The 20,951-nt window shown below is 36.4% G+C and overlaps 1 protein-coding gene across 1 annotated transcript in view; it reads right to left on the bottom strand.

The window, feature by feature from the left end:
- PPP1R12B (protein phosphatase 1 regulatory subunit 12B) overlaps window positions 1–20,951 on the bottom strand; it is a 121,966-nt gene that overhangs the window by 88,290 nt on the left and 12,725 nt on the right. Inside the window, 8 exon segments of the mRNA XM_032217511.1 lie at window positions 5,633–5,745; window positions 8,818–8,963; window positions 9,695–9,768; window positions 11,092–11,166; window positions 14,003–14,147; window positions 17,954–18,086; window positions 18,089–18,112; window positions 19,588–19,706. Of these exon segments, the coding sequence (XP_032073402.1) occupies window positions 5,633–5,745; window positions 8,818–8,963; window positions 9,695–9,768; window positions 11,092–11,166; window positions 14,003–14,147; window positions 17,954–18,086; window positions 18,089–18,112; window positions 19,588–19,706 (829 nt within the window).

Here is a 20,951-nt window from a genome sequence, read left to right as displayed (position 1 = left end):
CTAGTAACCAATGCCAAATCCAGCGAAACAACTGGCCGCTGTGATACAATTGTACAATAATAATAATAAACCGACAAAATACTGCCGCATAATACACCAGACATCACACTGGTTGAGAAAAATAAGGTCACAATCATAGACATCGCAATACCAGGTGATAGCAGGGTCGCCGAGAAGGAACATGAAAAAAATCGCAAGATACCAGGACTTAAAAATCGAAATTCAACGACTATGGCACAAACCAGCAGTGATAATTCCAGTGGTAATTGGCACACTGGGTGCTATTCCAAAAGCACTGGAATTACATTTAAAACAGTTAAAAATTGACAAAATCACCATCAGTCAAATGCAAAAAGCCGCACTGCTTGGATCTGCACGCATATTACGAAAATACGTTACGACGTCTTAGGCCCCTGGGTGGGGCCCGACTAGTAACCAATGCCAAATCCGGCGAAACAACTGGCCGCTGTGATACAATTGTATAATAATAATAATAATAATAATAATAATAATAATAATAATAATAATAATAATAATAATAATAATATATTACATCCTTTACTGAAAAGGCAATGAAACAATGGAGAACTGAGTTGGCAGTAGGGAATGAGAGCTACGGAATGGTTAATATCAAGCGAGGAATTTTCCAGGGTGATTCACTTTCACCTCTTCTCTTCATCATCGCAATGATCCCACTATCAGTAATCTTAAAAAAAAATGAAATTAGGCTACCAAACAGCCAAAAAAGCTGAAAAAATTTCGCATTTACTATATATGGATGATTTGAAACTCTATGGAAAATCAGAAATAGAAATCCAATCATTGACAAATACAGTCCGAGTATTCAGCACCGATATTTCAATGCAGTTTGGCATGGAAAAATGCGCCATTGTATCCATAAAAAGGGGCAAAATCACTGCATCTGAGGGAATTGAAATGCTCAATGGCCAACTAATTAAATGCAAAGAAAGTGAAGCCTACAAATACTTAGGCATTCTGCAGTTGGATAACATCAAGCATGGAGAAGTAAAAAATATTGTCAGGCGAGAGTACACCAACAGAGTTAGGAAAATTTTGAAATCTAAATTAAATGGTGGAAATACAATCAAGGCCATAAATACCTGGGCAATACCAGTTATAAGATACACAGCTGGCATAGTTAACTGGACACAAGCTGATTTGGACCTTTTGGACCGAAAAACCAGGAAACTAATGACAATGCACTACAGTTTACATCCACGTGGTGATACTGATATACTATATCTGCCCCGAAAATCAGGGGGCAGAGGATTATTACAAGTGAAGCAAACAGTTGAAGAAGAAAAACATGCACTGGCTGATTATTTAAAAAACACTCAAGAACATCTATTAATCGAAGTAAAGAACAAAAATCTACTGAAGGCCCAACAGACAAAACAAGAATACAGAAAAGATGTGATAAAATCAAGAATGGAGAGTTGGCAGAACAAAGCACTGCATGGTCAATTTCTGGAAAAAAAAAAAGATAAAGTGGACACTGAACAAACTTGGTTATGGTTAAAAACAGGTACATTAAAGAAAGAAACAGAGTCACTAATCCTGGCTGCGCAAGAACAAGCTATCCGCACAAATGCCATTAAGGCCAAAATCGAAAAATCCTCTGATGATGCCAAATGCAGACTTTGCAAAGAAGCTGATGAAACTGTTGATCACATACTCAGCTGCTGTAAAAAAATCGCGCAGACTGATTATAAATTGCGGCACAATTCAGTAGCACAAATGATCCATTGGAATTTGTGCAAAAATTATAATATTAAAACAGCAACAAACTGGTGGGAACATCAGCCTGAAAAAGTCACCGAAAATCAGATGGTCAAGATCTTGTGGGATTTCCGTATACAAACCGACAAAATACTGGCGCATAATACACCAGACATCACACTGGTTGAGAAAAATAAGGTCACAATCATAGACATCGCAATACCAGGTGATAGCAGGGTCGCCGAGAAGGAACATGAAAAAATCGCAAGATACCAGGACTTAAAAATCGAAATTCAACGACTATGGCACAAACCAGCAGTGGTAATTCCAGTGGTAATTGGCACACTGGGTGCTATTCCAAAAGCACTGGAATTACATTTAAAACAGTTAAAAATTGACAAAATCACCATCAGTCAAATGCAAAAAGCCGCACTGCTTGGATCTGCACGCATATTACGAAAATACGTTACGACGTCCTAGGCCCCTGGGTGGGGCCCGACTAGTAACCAATGCCAAATCCGGCGAAATAACTGGCCGCTGTGATACAATTATATAATAATAATAATAATAATAATAATAATAATTGAGAAAAGCATTGGCAACAAACAAATGCAAGTATTAGAAATAACAACTAAGATGGTCAAAAATCGAGTTAAAAAGGTAAAGAATTGGACATCACCTGGAAAGGACCAATTACATGGTTTCTGGCTCAAATATCTGACCAGTTTACATGCAATATTGGCCAGGCAACTGAATGAAATTTTACAAAAGGGCCAAATTGATGAATGGTTGACAACTGGAAAAACATACTTGATTCAGAAAGATGCAACTAAAGGAACAACACCTGAAAACTACAGACCAATAACATGCTTGCCAACAACCTTCAAATTACTCACAGGCATTATTGCAGATAACATGATGGATTATTTGGAAACAAACAACATCTTGCCAGTAGAGCAAAAAGGCAACAAAAGAAGGAGCAGGGGCACAAAAGATCAGCTTCTAATTGATAAAATGATATTAGAAAATTGTAAGAACAGAAAAACAAACTTGAATATGGTCTGGATTGATTACAAAAAGGCATTTGACTCACTGCCACATAGTTGGATCATAAAATGCTTAGAAACAACTGGCATTAGCAAAAATATTACATCCTTTACTGAAAAGGCGATGAAACAATGGAGAACTGAGTTGGCAGTAGGGAATGAGATCTACGGAATGGTTAATATCAAGCGAGGAATTTTCCAGGGTGATTCACTTTCACCTCTTCTCTTCATCATCGCAATGATCCCACTATCAGTAATCTTAAAAAAATGAAATTAGGCTACCAAACAGCCAAAGAAGCTGAAAAAATTTCGCATTTACTATATATGGATGATTTGAAACTCTATGGAAAGTCAGAAATAGAAATCCAATCATTGACAAACACAGTCCGAGTAATCAGCACCGATATTTCAATGCAGTTTGGCATGGAAAAATGCGCCACTGTATCCATAAAAAGGGGCAAAATCACTGCATGTGAGGGAATTGAAATGCCCAATGGCCAATTAATTAAATGCAAAGAAAATGAAGCCTACAAATACTTAGGCATTCTGCAGTTGGATAACATCAAGCATGGAGAAGTAAAAACTATTGTCAGGCGAGAGTACACCAACAGAGTTAGGAAATTTTGAAATCTAAATTGAATGGTGGAAATACAATCAAGGCCATAAATACCTGGGCAATACCAGTTATAAGATACACAGCTGGTATAGTTAACTGGACACAAGCTGATTTGGACATTTTGGACCGAAAAACCAGGAAACTAATGACAATGCACTACAGTTTACATCCACGTGGTGATACTGATAGACTATATCTGCCCCGAAAATCAGGGGGCAGAGGATTATTACAAGTGAAGCAAACAGTTGAAGAAAAAAAACATGCACTGGCTGATTATTTAAAAGAAAGTCAAGAACATCTATTAATCGAAGTAAAGAACAAAAATCTACTGAAGGCCCAACAGACAAAACAAGAATACAGAAAACATGTGATAAAATCAAGAATGGAGAGTTGGCAGAACATAGAACTGCATGGCCAATTTCTGGAAAAAATAAAAGATAAAGTGGACAGTGAACAAACTTGGTTATGGTTAACAACAGGTACATTAAAGAAAGAAACTAATCCTGGCTGCGCAAGAACAAGCTATCCGCACAAATGCCATTAAGGCCATTAAGGGCAGATGCTAGTAACTTAAAGAACATGCATGAGCAACGGCTTAAAAACAACAAAACCATAGATCGGCTAATCAGAAGATATAGATTGGATACAAGAAACATCAATGAAGCTGTAGAGATTGTAAAACAGCGGATAACAGCAACAGCTAGAAAAATTGAAAGATATGAGGCACGAATCATCCAATATAAACAAAATCAGTATGTCAGTATGTGGTTGTGTATTAAATTTTGGTATATTTTATGATGAAGGATGCTTAAACAATTATAGTCAAATGAAAATGGAAATATAATGATGGTTAAATGTGTAAATATTTGAGTTAAAATACTTAAGTTAATATGAATTATGTTTGTTGACTGTTGAAGAGATGCACAAAAGTCTTTTTGTAACCAACTGATACATTTTCTATAGCATGTAAAGAAGGATGCTGTATTTGTTTTAAATTAAAAATTAAAAAATATATTAAAAAAACAACATCATAATGAAAAGGTAAGTATTAAAAACATTTCACTAATGGTTTAAATTAATGTCAGGGGAGATCAATTCTCCCAATCTGACTGGGCATGTACTATCAATAGCAGTAGACTTAGCAATAGCAGTAGACTTATATACCGCTTCATAGGCCTTTCAGGCCTCTCTAAGCGGTTTACAGAGAGTCAGCATATTGCCCCCAACAATCTGGGTCCTCATTTTACCCACCTCGGAAGGATGGAAGGCTGAGTCAACCCTGAGCCGGTGAGATTTGAACCGCTGAACTGCTGATCTAGCAGTAGCCTGCAGTGCTGCATTTAACCACTGCGCCACCTTGGTGGCTTGGCCACCTTACTATACTCAATAGTAACTCAATTATGATGAAAATACCTTAGATAACCGGTACATTTATTACTGACTGGAAACTCTTTATGGACTTTTTGTGGAAAATGGAAAAAAATGAATTGGTGATTTATGGATCTCATGATTAGAAAGTGTAAAATGTGGAAAGAATGGAATCATAATGTAACTTTAGAATGGGATAGATGATAAATGTATTTGTAACTGTTGTAAAAGGAGATTAGGAGCTGCTTCTTTATTTTTTTATTTTCATTATTTATCATTTTTGTTTAACATTTTCTCTTTTTCTTCAATCTATATTGTTTTTCCTGTTGCATAAAATTTTTCAATGGAAATGCTGAAGATAGTTACATTTATACTAAGGGGGAAAAAGTTGTCCTAGGGACTTTGATTTTTTTCAGAGACAACACATGAACAAATACTGAAATTAACACCATTAAGCACATGAATCCATTTAAGATCAGGGTTTTTTGGAGGGGGACACCTGCAGTCTGATATTTCTGTATAAAATTAAGTGTATACTAAATAAGCATATTTACTAAACTTTTTTCTGATGTTATGTTTTTGATTAAACTGTAGAAGTATAGGAAACAACTGTTTTGCTTCAAAACCAAATAAATAACATCAAATATGTCGATCAACTCAAAGTCAATTCTTGATAATTATCTACTGCAGTACTGCAACAGGTTTTTAACTATGCTTTTCCAAAATAGAACTTGGATTCATTCTTTCAAAGTTTACACAAAGTAAGTTCCATTTAATTAATAGAATTTAAGAAGTCATTCTTCATAGGACAAAACTTTAAATTTAACCTCTAACCTCTTACCTTAAGTCACTGTTTACTTACTTTTCGAGCAGGAGCAGTAGTAAAAATGTTATGTTCTGGGGGTGGTATTTGTTCTGTGATGAGAATTCTGGATTCATGATTGGAATGGTTTGCAATAGACTCTTCTTTGCTCTCTAAGAAGATGGGAAGCAGAGGATGAAAGATCTGCAGACATTCTACAATAATTCTAGATTTAACTGAGCAATGTGTTCTGGGCATTCTAATCCCATTCTTTTGAAGTGCTGCAGTTAAACATACCAGTATATGTCCATTTGAGTTACTGTATGTTAATCAGTATATATTTAAAAAGCCTTTGTCCTATAGTCTGAATAAAATGTTGCCAATGTGGACCAGTAATTTTCTAAACTACCTACTGATTTTCCACACATTATTTTAGAAAGGGCTACAAAAGCCAAGGAACTAATAAATTCATTCATTCAGTCTGAAGACCTTTGGCCCCAAATTTAAATAAATACGAAAGTACTTTAATATAGGTCATGATTGAATTATCAAATAATTGTTGTGCTTGAATTTATGATTAAAAAATAGTTTGAAACTGGTTCCGAGATTTATACATGAATGAAAAGGCAACTTTTTTTGTGCGGATGCTGCACTTTGTTCCAGTCTATTTTAGACTGAACTTTATCTTTAAAAGAAATTTTCATCAGGCCTTTAGAAAGAGCTAAACATTAAGTACTAAGGAAATATTAAGTCAAATTTTAGTACATTTCATAAGATGGCAATAAATGATAAGAACATTGTCAAGCACCAATTTCTGGGAATGCAGAAGGCTTTGATAAGAGATGAAGGCAAAATTGTATAAATCTGAATACCAGACATGGGTATACATGCATCCTCCTGTCTACCTACCCCCTCAAAAACCCCACAAACTGCACATCTTGCAAAATATTATTAAGGCCTTTGTACAAAAAGTACTGTTTTAGAAGATGCACATAAAATGTGAATGCCCATATGAAGCTGCAAGAAGTTCTAGCATGCATGCATTTATAATGCTGTATATCTGAAAGTTGGTATCAACAATATTGGCCAGCCAGATACTGCTTGAAGCTACTTGAAAAGGGACCACAAGAATTAAGTGAAACTTACATTTCTTTTATTAAAAGAATAACTCAGTAGAATTTGCTCTGTAGAAGCAAATAATTTTCCAAGGTGACAAATAGCACCAACATTTTCCAAGCTTATGCATGTTCAAATTAGGAGTTCAGAGATGGAACTGATAAATTATGTATATCCATACCATAGGTTTTTGCCCTTAATTCTGTATTCTGAGTAATTACTTGTTTTGATGCTACAATTAATAATACAAAATCCTAATATAATGCTGCACTGCAGCAATATATCTTGTGCAGTCTTCCAATTTTTAATCTAGAAAAATATGTAGTTAGAAGTCTCCTAAATTTATGCAGCAACACCATGTGCATTCAAAATGTATCTAATGTAGCTAAGAAAAGCAACGGAAGAGGTGTAATTTTTCAGGAAAAAAACCCCCACTGCTGTAAGCAGTCATTTACTATGTGAAGAAGTATGCTTAATTGTGACTGTTCAATAGATTTGAGCATTACTTACTATCTGCCTACCAAAGGAGAAGGGATGCAATGAATCATTGTCATCAATGCTCTCCTGATTAATGAATTATGAAATTCCAGGTTCTTCCTGGGGAAAGTGGGTGGGGATTTCAAAGGGATGTGTAAAATCATTCCAAATATGAACCTCCATGAAACTGCTGTTTCGGCTATTTAAATTTAAGAAAACCCAGGCCACTTTCAAAGCAGAAAGCAGCCTCTTTCATACTTGGAACAGGTTTTTCTGCATTCAGACTACAAAATCTTGTGAAGTTTCACAATCATTTGTATTCCATAGATGCTGATTCTTGACGCTGTTCATGTGAAATGATTGGAAATATTTGTGGTTCGAGTGGTAGATGATGGTTGTGCTTTGTTTTCCAAGCTTGCTGTTTAGCTTTCAAACATTTCATCACCAGGCTAGGTGATACCCCCAGTGGGGCTTCAGTTGAAGCATCTTATTTCAGTTCTTCTCTGATTTTATTTATCTCATGTGGTAATGCGGTCAGTGGATCATGTGTCTGGCTGGCCATGCAATGTGGCTGGTGTGTCATTATGTGTGAAAGTAATCAGGTGAAGAGGTAGTCAGCACCGTTGGTTAGTCACTCAATTGATACTGCTCCTTATGGGTTCGTAGGCTGGCTCCAAAGCTGACATGTTTGTTGATAGATTTTTTAGTTAAATACCAGGCTTTGATGAATTTCTCTTTATGGTGTGTGATGGACAGAACAAGAATCATGGGCTATGCCACTACACGCCATGCACCCAAATTTATCAAAGCCTTGTATTCAACTAATGGATCTATCAACAAACATGACAATAGGAACCCATAATAAGCCATATCAATCAAACAACCAACCAGCCAGTCACATGACCCACCGACCACATGACCACATGAGATCAATAAAAACAGAGAAGAACTGAAACAGGATTCTTATTTTCATGAGCCACAGTGGCGCAGTGGTTAGAATGCAGTATTGTAGGCTGCTTCTGCAGAATTGCTAGTAAACAGAGTAGATTAGATTACTAACTAAGTAGGCTAAGTGTAACTAGGTTACTGTCATAAGAAAAAAACCCTCAAAGGGGAGCAAACAGGTTTAAATTTACTTAATGGCAATGGAATGCCGTTGGTGGGTACAGAAAAGTAGAGATAGAAACCTGGGAGATGGGATGGATTAAACTCTCTTTAATTTTAAAATAGGGATTTCACATTATCAATCTTAATTAGCAGCACTATGAATTTGAACTGACTGTCTAAATAGCACTTAGCACTTAGGCTTATATACTGCTTCATAGTGCTTTATAGCCCTCTCTAAGAGATTTTACAGTGGGTCCTCAGTTTACCCACTTCAGAAGTATGGAAGACTGAGTCAACCTTGAACCTAGTGGAATTTGAACTGCCAAATTGCAGGCAGCCAGTAGTCAGCAGAAGTGGCTTGCAGTACTACACTCTAACCACTGTGCCACCGAAGCTCATAAGCCTAAAGCTATAGGCTTACATAAAAGTGCAGAAAATGACTTCAACAATTCAGCTTCATAGAATTCTCTTGCTCAAAAAGAAGGAAAAGAATATCTGTTTAAATATATTACATACTTATTTATTTAAATAAATAAATATATTACCTGCCTCCTTTTCAGTATCTGACTCTGAAACTTCATCTTCTTCAGCTTCTTCCTCTTCCTCGGAGCTGGAACTACTAGATTCCTTGTTCTCTTCTTCGGTCTCTAACGATTTCAAAGTATCTGCTTCATAAATAATCTTCTCTTTGCTGAGTATTTAAAACAACAACAAAAAACCAAAGTAACTAGATGGGTTAAGAAATTGAAAATGTAGGATTGTCACAAATTAAATAATTTCTGCAGTAAAGTAGAGTGATTGACTAATTGTTCTTATTAAAATTCATGGCCCTCATTTCAGTATCACAAGTTTATAGCTTTTATGAATATAATGGGACAGGAAGAGAAAGCCACCGTATTTTTCGGAGTATGACGCACCTTTTTTCCTCTAAAAAGAGGCTGTAAATCTGGGAGCATCTTATAGACCGAATACAGCATTTTTTGCCTCCTAAAGCCCCACCCCTCACCAAAATGGCAGTGCATAGCTTTATGGAGGCTTTTAGACAGCTCCTGGGGGCTGGGGAGGGTAGAAATGGGCAAAAAAGCCCCCCCCAGCCCCCAGCAGCACTCTATAAGCCTCCATAAGGCTATGCATGCATTTTTTTTGATAAAGCAGCATTAAAAAGCATTTTTCAAGGAAGTCAAGGCATCACATTCCCTCTTACTTTATTCCTCTTAAGAACTACTTGGTATAGTAGGCTGAGCTAAGAAATAATGACTGACCCAAACCCACTTAGTGAGATCCACACCTGATGGGGAACTGAATCAATTTTTTTGGATTCTAGTCTTATGTACCAACCTCTAGTGCTCGCTTCTTCCACCCCATTAATTTAACATCAAATTTCACAATAAACACAAAAACATTTTGGACAGGGAATCTTACTTTTTGAAAAGTCCACTTTGAACTTTACCATTCATATCAGCTTCAATTAATTTGTTTGATTCTTCACTACGCAGCTGTCAAAAATGTAATTGGAAAAAATATTTTAGCAAACTGTTACTTATTGTCTTATGGTCTAGCATGTTAGAATAGGCAAATGACAGAATTGCAACTCTTTTAAGCACTTACTTCCTTTTTGTTTAAGGTAGTGAGAATTTATTAAGAGAAATACATAAAACTCAGATACAGACATGAAACAACCTGTATTGAGTCACTCACTATGTTTTTCACAACAAAAACATCAAAGCATTTCTAGTCCAACCCCAGTACCTCATAATAATCTGCTTTGAAATATGAAACAAAGAACCAATATTCTCCAACGCATCTGAAGGTAGAATATTCTTCAAAGCACCATTGTAAGACAAGAAGCAATGAATGAAAACTAACCAAGGAGAGAACCAGCTTAGAACTAAGGAAAATTTCCTGACAGTTAGAACAATTAATCAGTGGAACAATTTGCCTCCAGTAGTTGTGAATGCTGCAACACTGCAGGTTTTAAGAAGAGATTGGACAACCATTGGTCTGAAATGGTATAGGGTTTCCTGCCTAAGTAGGATCCCCCCCCCTTTCTTTATATTCCAATCTCTCCCTCCCCCAAAAAATGTCAGACTTTTAGCTCATGAAGTTTGGATAGCTGAGCCATGACAATTGCAATGTAGGGAAAATGAGCAGCGCATATCTATATTTCTCTTTCTCTCTCTCCTCCCCCCTCCATCTCTCTCTCATATACTGCTTCCTGGGAAACAAGCCATTTTAAATTCACATTCATCTTCTTTTACAGTGGCCATGAAAAGATATTCAAATACTGTGATGGGTCTATTCCCTATGACTTTGTACGTAAATGAAAAGTGAACTTCAAAGAGGTAGGATAGGAAAAGTACTGAGACTTCTAAGTTTGATGTCAGAGAAAACTCCCGAGAATACTGTGGACAACCAAGGAAACAAACAAATGAATCACTGAACAAATCAAGTCAGAATTGTCACCTGAGTACCAGTGATTATACTACTTGTAACACATCATGTGGAGAGCTAGTTCCTCACAGAAGGTTCTAATGCTAGGAAAGGTGGAAGGAATGAAGCAAAGTGGATGGACTCAGTCACAGTGCACTATGATGAGTGCACTATTGGAAGATCTGAAGGTTAGGGACAGATTGCTCTAGAAAATATTTATGTCTGTGGTCACTAAGAAAAATGGCACATAATCAGTCAAAAAAGTAAATTTACCAATGTTATTTTTACATTTTTAAACTATCACAAAACACACATTTCATTGCATTGCATTACCTAAGCATAAGAATATGCATGGAATTCTTTGATTAAAAGGGATACACAGAACCTACCATATTCTGTTTCTTCTGCAGCATCTCTAAGTGTTCAACCAATCCCTCATCAGCAACATCAAATGGTGTTTGACCCTAAAGGCATGCATAACAACAGCAAACATTTATTCTGGATTTGGCATTTATTTAACACTAGAAAAATATTTTTTTTATTTCTTTGTGAATAACAAATTTAAAAATATGCAAAACTACTTAGCAAAAAGTGGCAAAAACTTCAACTTTTTTTTCTCAAAAATGCTTTCCATGTATTTTAAATTGTACTAGTTCCCAAATTAGCTTATATTTTACTATATTTTCATCATATAACCAGAGAAAAGTATGGAGCTTAAAATACATGGCTACTAGACATATTGGGATATCAAAATGTCATATACTGTTACGTCCAATAAAAAAGAGTACAGTAATAGTATCAAAATTATATATTGTATCAGGTGAATAGAGCAGATACAATATTCCAAATCCAATTTCCAATTTTTTTTCCTGTGACAACTTCTCCATATTAGTCCATGGTTAAAGATTATGCCTGTGCTAATCTTAATATTAAACAGACAACCATGACCCATTGTGCCATCATTTCAGAGGTATTTCCTTATCTAAACAGAATGACCCCAAGTGGGCAAAAAAGGAGTGGGAGGGGCAATGACTTCCTGCCAGCTTCCCCACTGACTTTCCTGGCAGGGTGTATTGGAAATCCTGATCATGTGACCTCATCTGACCAACAAAGCACAGCAGCACAGACTAACTTTGCCAAATTTCAAACTCACTGAAGACATCAGTCCCAGATTTGGATGCATTCTGTAACGTAGACCACTTGAAATATGTCAATTTAAAAACTGTCATATAATGCACCATTTTGCCCAATTGAGAATTACAAACCATCAAACACACAAGAATTTTAGCAGTATGCTAGACAAGCCATGACCATTAGTCATCCTTTCAGAGATATTTCCTTACCTTAACACAGAAACAGAATGACCATGGCAGATTGCTATGTTTGGGTTTTAAAATTAAGAAAATATCTTTTTATTAAAGAAGAAAATGAGTAGCAAGACTATAGATTTATCACTGCTACATTAATTGAGGAGTTCATAACACAGAGAACGTCACTATCTATCCTGATTTTCCAGAAACTGGCAGTTTTTCCAGGGAAGGACAGTGGCAGACTCTTTGGCCAATGTGCCAATATCAACAAAAATATTACATTGTGCAAGTCAGGCATTTTGCCTCACTCTTTCTCTGTTGAGGTCTTGTTGAAGGCAGGTATTGTCATATTGATGAACCCTGCAGTAATTAATATTTGTCACATACTGAGTTGATCTTTCCTTTCCTCTTCCATCTTTTCTTGCTTCCTTACTCTGTACCTTTTCTTGTAATTCTGGAGATGTGCAGCCGTTTCATTCTCTGTTTCTTCACTTCTCTCTTCCTTGCTGCATCTCGATATTTGGAGTCATCTTCTGACTATGAAACCATAACCATTTCTCTTGGTGGTGATATAATTTAATTTTTTTTAACCAGTGACATTGGGCATGTTTGTGTGCCAGAGAAGGATCAACTAAAACAATAAAAATATCCAGCCTTTTCTTCTTGCATTGAAAGTTGGTTTTTCTTTCTGAGTCAATTCATTGCTGCTGGGTCGGGAAGGGAGTGAGGGATTGCGAGTCTGGCTGGGAAATAGTCATGGAACGTTGAAAATGAAAAAAAAAAAAACACGTTCGCTCATTTGAGGTATATTGGTTTAAAAATTGTTGCCCTACGATGCATCATTTTGGCTATGTAAAGTTAATCACAACTAAAGTTTCAGTAGTCTACGGATTAATATATCACTATTTTCATAAAAATGTATACACCAACTCTGAAATTCTCATTAGTTACAACCCCCGTCACAAATAAAACAAGAAGCAGATGACAACCTATGGTGTGCATTTGTGTCCTAGAGAGTAGGAAATAAAGCTCCCAAGTAACAAAAGAAGAATGCTTACTGATTTCCAAGTTATCTTCATCAACCAGACTATTCACAAGAGTATCAATAAAAAACAGAAAACAAATCAGAACTTTTCAGAGGATTGATGGCCCAGTCCAGAGACATTTCTATTGTCAGATAAATTAGCTTCATTGAATCCATGTGCAACGATTGAATTGAATTGGGGGGATTATTTTTCCCCAAAAACTGCCTCTATATACCATACCATACATAGATGCTCCATTCATTCTCAATTGATCACTGAATTTGTTGCCTTGCAGGGAATTGCAACATCCATATGAACCACTGGTTTCAGGACTGTTAGCAGAAAATCTAGATGTTGTGCTAAAATTATCTTAAAAGTTTCACCACAAAAAATTATCTTAAAAGATCACCATTGTTATCATGCTTTCTTGTTAGTTCCCTTTGCCTCTTTTTCATTATTTCCTTAACTCTCTATATGCCTGATTTTACTATATATTATATTTATAGCAAAATTGGTTTTGCCCAATAGCCTTAACTGTTTACCCATCATTTTCTCCTGTATAGACTTGGATCCTTTCTCAAAATGGGAAGAATATCAAAAAAGATTTTATAATACTCATTTTATAAAGAACAAATATTTTGTGTTTATGCTGTTGGCCCTGAAAATATTAAGTGAACCTATTACAGTAAATCCATTGTCATGGTCAGGTTAAATTTACAATTTAAAAATAAACATAATAGAAGAAAAATAATATTTTAAACAGCATACAGAATGCATTTTTAGCTGACACAGCATAAAATTTACTTAACACAATCTATTTAACTGTTGAGTAATGCTGAACCACAGATAATAACATAAATCAATTTTAAAGTTTGTTTAGCTCACGTAGTCAACATTTCTTTAAAAAAACCTTCCTTCTGTTCTGGGAATATTTATGGTATATTGCTAGTCTAGGACTCACTAACCAGCTTATTCCTGATGTCCATATCACAGAGTGCTTCAGCCAAGATAGTGCAAGCTTCTTTCACCCCCCAGTGTGCAGCAGCATGGAGTGGTGTCCATCCATCATTGTCCTGAACATTTACATTAAACCCAGCTTGGATCAAGAGTCTAAGGGAAAAATAGTAAAGATGGCAGCAATTCAGTCTTATAAGTTAGTAGACACTATAAGCAGCATGCAGTGCATTTGTGAATGAAACTTATCCCATGACAGAGATTAGTGTGATCAAGTGGACAGCTGTAGATGGTAAAAGAGAAATCAAGTTTAAGGTAAAGGGTAAAATAGCTTCTTCCTAATGATGATGGTAATTAATGATCAACCTTACAGATAGAATTGAAGAATCTGATAAAAAAGAGAGCGCAACCACATTTTTAGGAAATGCTTTAGTCAAGCAGAAGCAAATCTCAGAACAATGAGCCAAAGCTGAGGCATTGGCATATCTTGTGGATTAACTTCTGCACAATAACATTTAAAATTATCATGTTAGACCACCATGGACTAATTTAGCTGCAGTTCAGCACAAATATATACAGACGTCATCTCAGCCAAGTCTGAAATTAAATCTAAGACTTGCAAATATTTTATCTCTAGTTGTTCCTTCTTCTGGATCAAGTCTTTCTTAGCATAATCTGGGGATAAAGCAGTTTAGCATTTCATGGCCACCATGACAACAAAGGGTTGTAAAATCAATCCAGATTATATAACAGGTCTGATTCACATAATCTGGATCTAGTCTTGAACTAGAGCCAATGGGATTCTGATAGCAGATGGTATTATACTAAACCCTTGGCATGGTCAGATTACTTTCTTGTAATCATGATTTGTTAGTCCCACCAAAATCTTCAGGGATCATTAAATGCCCACTTGACTTTCAGAGAGTGCTTAGGAAATGAGCAGGCAATTTAACAGACATTCTATTCAGCACCTAACGAAGTAACGCAATATAGGCAAGTTGAAGGCACTAGATAAGATAGTTTTCAAGTGGCTTCTTTCAATCTGTGATCCAGGGCCTTGGGATGCTCTGGGAGACAAATCAAGCAAGGGGCATATAAAGCAATGCTGCAGAAAACAAATAACAAACACAATTGGCCATGGTATACAATAAGCTCATATCTGAGTCTAAACTATGTCAAGTGTAGCAAAAGTTGGTGCTTCTTGGCATCTAGGGTATTAGTGGAATACCATTCAGCCACATTGCCATTTTTGGATACAAATGGGACCAAAAGAAACTTAATATTGACCTCTTAGACTTTATTGTCTAAAAGCACTTTATTGATAAAATCATTACAGCTCATTTGGGGTTAAACGCTGGCTGGCTGGCTGGCTGGCTGGCTGGCTGGCTGGCTGGCTGGCTGGCTGGCTGGCTGGCTGGCTGGCTAGACTCTGAAGAGATGGCATCCTGTGATAACATCTGAGATTTGTCTAATTCTGGGAACTTGTTAAAATGAAGAGTATCCTCTGTAAAAGACTTCTGCCATGTGTGATCTAGGTCCACATATCACTAATAGACACGGAGGGGGAACTGTTAGGTTCAAGTAGTGAAAGTCTTTGGTATGGAGAGAGAGATATTACCATCAATCCTGTCAGGCCCCAGAACCAAGAATGACATGTAAAGTTACTTAAGAGTTGTTTCCTTTATTGTTCTTTACCTATAGACAGGATCTTGCCAGCCTCAAGCTATATTTGCACACTACAGATATACCCTGGGAATAGCTATGGAGGAGTCATTTTAACCCTCTTCATGTCAAATAAACTTTCCAAGCTCTTCCACTTCTTTGCCCTCTGGCAAGCAGTCCTGCTCTCCTAGGAATTCCGATTACATTCCATCACAAATCCTTCTGGGTAGCAAGTAGTTGGGGGTGGGAGGCATTGTTTTGAAGTTGTAGAGTTTAAGCTAACACCCATATAGAGTTTAAACTAGCTACTTTATTGCTCTATGCCAAGTTCATAGAAATCTTCCCAGACTGGCAAATTCATCTGGGAAAGACTAGATAAGGCTCAGAGGCATTCAAGAGAGGATCAAACCTTGCTGTCTTATGTTTATGTAACAGGTCAATGCTAATTCTCCATTTGATATCCCTTACAGAGTGGGACAGTTGCTCTCCAACACTGACAGATGGAGGGATTAAGCAAGTTATAGCAACATTCTGTTTCAAGTGACAGTTAATGTTACTTTCTTACTACTACCCCAAAAATGGCCTACATGCATATATTAATGAACTTAATGAATGATACAGGACACATAAACAATTGCAGCATTGCTTCAACTGGAGGTCAGTTCCAAATCACATCAGTACTGCATAAATCAAGTCATAAGTGCTATCCCATTAGTTTTGAAAGAATCTAAAATCAAGTAAGTCAGCCTAGGAGGAATTGTTGTAAAGAACTAGAACTCAGTCCCCTTCCATGTTACTGGAAAAACTCTTACAAGGCGCAATAAAAATAATAAATTTCAGAGATTCCAGGATCTCTTAGTACTGATGTCTCTGAAATTAAATCATTCTATGTCTATGAAATGTTCAAACATAAGACATATGACATTTCCTGAATGGAAGTAATAAAGGAATAAAAGAAATGCATAAACTTGCATTACTGTAAAATGGTTCCACAGCACTGGCAAATGCAGAAAGCAAGCTTTCAAAAACTGAGATCAAAGGTTCTGCTTCCCTAAAATTGGAACACTTAATGAACAAAGAAAGTGTGTTGTTCAATAAAGTTTCTCAAATACTGATGCTTCCAATACTGCCATTCTAGTTTGTAGTATGCGACAAGTCCTAGAACAGTAGCAAAAAAGCAGGCAAATGTTACACGCAAGTTAACTGATATTTTCTCTGAAGTTGATAAAACAAGCAAATCTTATTTCTATATAGCAAAAATCACTGTAGTGTGTGGGTATGCCTCTTTTCTTACAAGTAAAACCCTAATTTGTATTTATTAAGTTTGATGTAGCTACGGTATCTATGCCATTTAAAAGAGACAGACAACTGTTCACCATTCCTGTTGTTGCAGGGGTGTCAAACTCAAGGCCCACGGGCCACATATGGCCTGCAATGAGGTCAGATACAGCCCACGTGTGATCCTGAAAACTTTAAGGGTCCAGCCCGCGTCACTTTGGCCCGGCCCACGCCATCCCGGTGGGTATATGCAACATGCACTGTTCTCCATCACTGGGTGCAGGGCAACTAAAGTAGTTTGCAGGACTATGATAAAAAAAATAGTTCAGACCTTCCAACCTCTTTTTTTTTGTGAGAAGTTGGAAGATTTTTTTTTGTTAACCATAGTCCCACAGACTACTTTAGTTGATCTGCACATGGTGATGGAGAATGGAGCTGGAAAGCAGGTTAGTGAATGGATGTGGCTTCCCTGATGTTGAAGGGCCCCCAGATAAGCTGGGGTGAAGAAGGTGCCCCTGCCTTGCTTCATCTTCCACAACTCCCCACCCGTTCTTTGTCACTTCTCCTTGCTCACTGCCATAACTTAGCAGGAAGCATGTAATATTAATTATATATAATTATGGTAGCTACTCTGTGAAAGTACCTGCTCTGTACAACACCTTCCCTCTGGAATTCTAGTCCCATTAACCTTTTGAAAGGTTCTGAAAACCTGGTTGTTTTTTCCCAGGCATTTGGGCCAGGATTTGGTTATATGAACTCTGCTGGTGAGGTGGTTTTTAATGATTTGTGATTTTTAAGCTTGGGTGGCAATGTGCTATTTATGTTTTAAATCTTGAATCCTATCCAGAGTCACTGTTATGAGATGAGCAACCCTATAAAAAATATAAATAAATGACATAATGAGCTAAAAGTTAACCAACTACATTATGGCTCGTAGTATATTTGAACCCAGCCATGTAACACTTTTTGGTTGCAATTATTCCCATAGTTTAGTATAGAAAAGACTGAAAAGAGATCAATACCTCATCACCTCACAGTAGCCTTTAGCTGCAGCTACATGGAGAGCAGTAGCCCCTGTTCGAGGGTGCTTCTTCTCTTCAATTTTCCTTCTATTTAGCCACTGTCGGGCATCCTGCAACATTTGTTGTTCTTCTGCTTTCTGGCCTGATCAAGATCCACCCCTGGGGAAACAAACTGCAGGTGTAAAAAAATCTCGAGGTAGAACAAAAAATGATAAAAGAGAAGTGGAGGTAAATATCCACATTATTGCAATGGGAGTAGAATTAAGATTTTTTTGACTACATATTTTTAAAAACATTTTTTTTTTGCTCTTAGGAACATAACTTTTTTATAATTCTATTGAACAACACCTGCTGATTTGAAGTCATGCTGAAGAACAACTGCCACAATTGCTAGTTAGTATGACCAATGATTATTCCTCATCATCAACAAATACTGAGGTGCTTGTACATGGAATACTTGCAAAAAATACAATCTCGATAGAAAACTCAATTTTCATCTCACGGGGTGAAATAAATCTACTAAAATTCCCACTTCCAAAGCATATTCTGTAAACTGCCTTGAGTCACCAGGTGCGAATAGGCGACAATATAAATTTCCTAAACAAACAAACAAACAAACATAGTAGGTTTCCTTATTGGGAAACTTATATACATTCTTAACACACACCAAAAATTGGGGACGGGGGGACGGAGGGACGGGGATGTAGTAGTGAAAACTATCTATTTCAGCGTTTCTCTAGTCAAAATATCAAGATGTTTTCATATAAATTTTTGTGGAATGGAACATTTTTTTATGCTAAGTTTGTTCAGGAGAAGAATAAACCAACTAGCATTTAGTTATTATGATATAAAACTATTATTATGAGTCACACCTCTACAATGACACATTTTATTTAAAACTTAAAAGAGATTCCACAGAAATTAAACATTTAGAAATGAATGGAACAAATACTTTGCAGACATCTAAAACACCATCACGAAAAATTTAGCTTTTTATCAGCTGAGGAGAATAAAATTGGCTTCATTTCTAAGATAATATACTGTAATTGGGAAGAACTGAACTTTCCAGAGTACTTTTCTTTGTAGCTTTTGGGCAACCATCCATATTTCCTATACACTAAGTGGCCAATCACCAAATTGTAAAAAAAATTTTCAGGGGTCAATGGACTAGCTGCCTATATAAAATTATCCTTTATAAGTTCATATGAAATATAAAGCAACATTTTCCATATGTCCGTCATCAAGCTTGGTTTCTCTCTTCAGAGTATACTTAGAATGTCTATTTCAGAAAAGAGTGAATGAGAGTTCAAGCTGTAATTACCAAAAATATGTTGGGGAAAAAAATGGATGATGATCATCATTTGTAAGTATCTCACAGAAAATCAACATGTTGGGGTAAAACTTTGTTTTACACATATATGTTCATCATACAAAACTCATTCTACAATAAATTACCTATTACAAATGAAATATTTTTATATATTTCCAGATATTTATTTTCCTTTCTAAAAATCATAATAAGATGTGGAGCCAAATTTAAGAATTGTCACGCATCTCTGTTCTGGAAGAAAGAAGAAGAAGAAGAAAATCCATCAAACAAAATCTAATGATAAGGAGATGCAAAGTTGTCTTACCCTGTTTCTTTACTTGTTCCAAAAGCAAATCTTTCATGGCTGCTTCCTCTGCAAGGTCAGCTGGGACTTCACCTTCACTGTTCACAGCAGCAACATTGGCCCCATGATTTATCAAGTACCTAGATGAATGAAAAAATAAGTGAGACTCAACTTCAACCCAGGTTTAATTTATATGGCCCTCAAATAAGGCAAGTCACCAGGCAAGAAATCTTCCATCACAGGAAAGAAGCAGTGATAGTTAATTTCTCGGTTAATTGAGTAACTGTAATAAATCTATAACTTTTTGGAAATAACCAAGGAATTTTTTCCCATGTTAGTAATATTGAACTATTTCATTATTTTTCAATGTAAAAGAATCATTTTTCCCCAATATGCATCTCTGGTTCATCCAACCCTTCTATGCGAAAGAAGATTACAGTTCAAAAAGCTGAGCTGATTCTTATGGTTTGGCTAATTACGGTATATATTCTCATCTCAAACTCCTCTTGCCATTGCAATATTATAAAGATCATATCAAACATTACAATGCAATCATATCTTCTCAGAAATAAGTCCCCCTGAGTTCAGTGAAACATACTTCCAGGGAAAATATGTACAACAGTTTCCACTTATTAATTTGTGAAGTTTGCATTCCTTACATCTCAAATGGTTCCCACAGTAAAAGCAACGATTCATATCATTTCACTGGGTCACTGTATCCTTATATTTATCAAAGCTGATAAAGACTGGCAATATGGAATTTACCATCCCATCCCATTGCAATAACTCTTGTTTTCAAAGAAGCATTCTTTAAAGTGGCATACTTCTTAAAGTGTTATATTCCTATTATTAATGCTGTAATAATGGGTAGAATAAGAACTTTCTAAAGCTAAGGACCATACCATTTCCCAGAAACCAAGGAACCCAAGAGTAGGACAATAATGTGCTATAATGATATTACCAGTGGCGACTGGCTGGAATCCTCAACCCATTTTTCCTGCTTGGGTAAGGGAATTGGGGAATGTTTCTTATCAGAGGTTCATCAACCTTATCAGAAGATTAAGGTTAGGCTTTGCTTTATTACAGATAGTTCTTGCTTACTAACAGTAATTGGGAACAGGACTTTGTTGTAAGGAATGACACCACATAATTGTGCTGATTTATAATAGCAGTGCCAGTTGCTCTTATTAGGCAAATCTCATATGGTCACAGAGTTCTGCTGTCACATGATTACCATTTGCAACCTTCTGGTGGCTTCCTCCTGACTCTGCTTGTTAGAAACCAGCAGTGAAGGTCGTAAATGGTCAGATGATCATAATTGCAAGCCAGTTGCCAAGTGCCTGAATTGTAATCACATGACTATGAGGACACTGCAATGGCCACAA

The sequence above is a fragment of the Thamnophis elegans genome, chromosome 5 (genome assembly GCF_009769535.1).
Source record: "Thamnophis elegans isolate rThaEle1 chromosome 5, rThaEle1.pri, whole genome shotgun sequence".
NCBI classification, from domain to species: Eukaryota; Metazoa; Chordata; class Lepidosauria; order Squamata; family Colubridae; genus Thamnophis; species Thamnophis elegans.
Note: the sequence above shows the minus strand (reverse complement) of the source record. Positions and strands in the feature narration are given on the sequence as shown.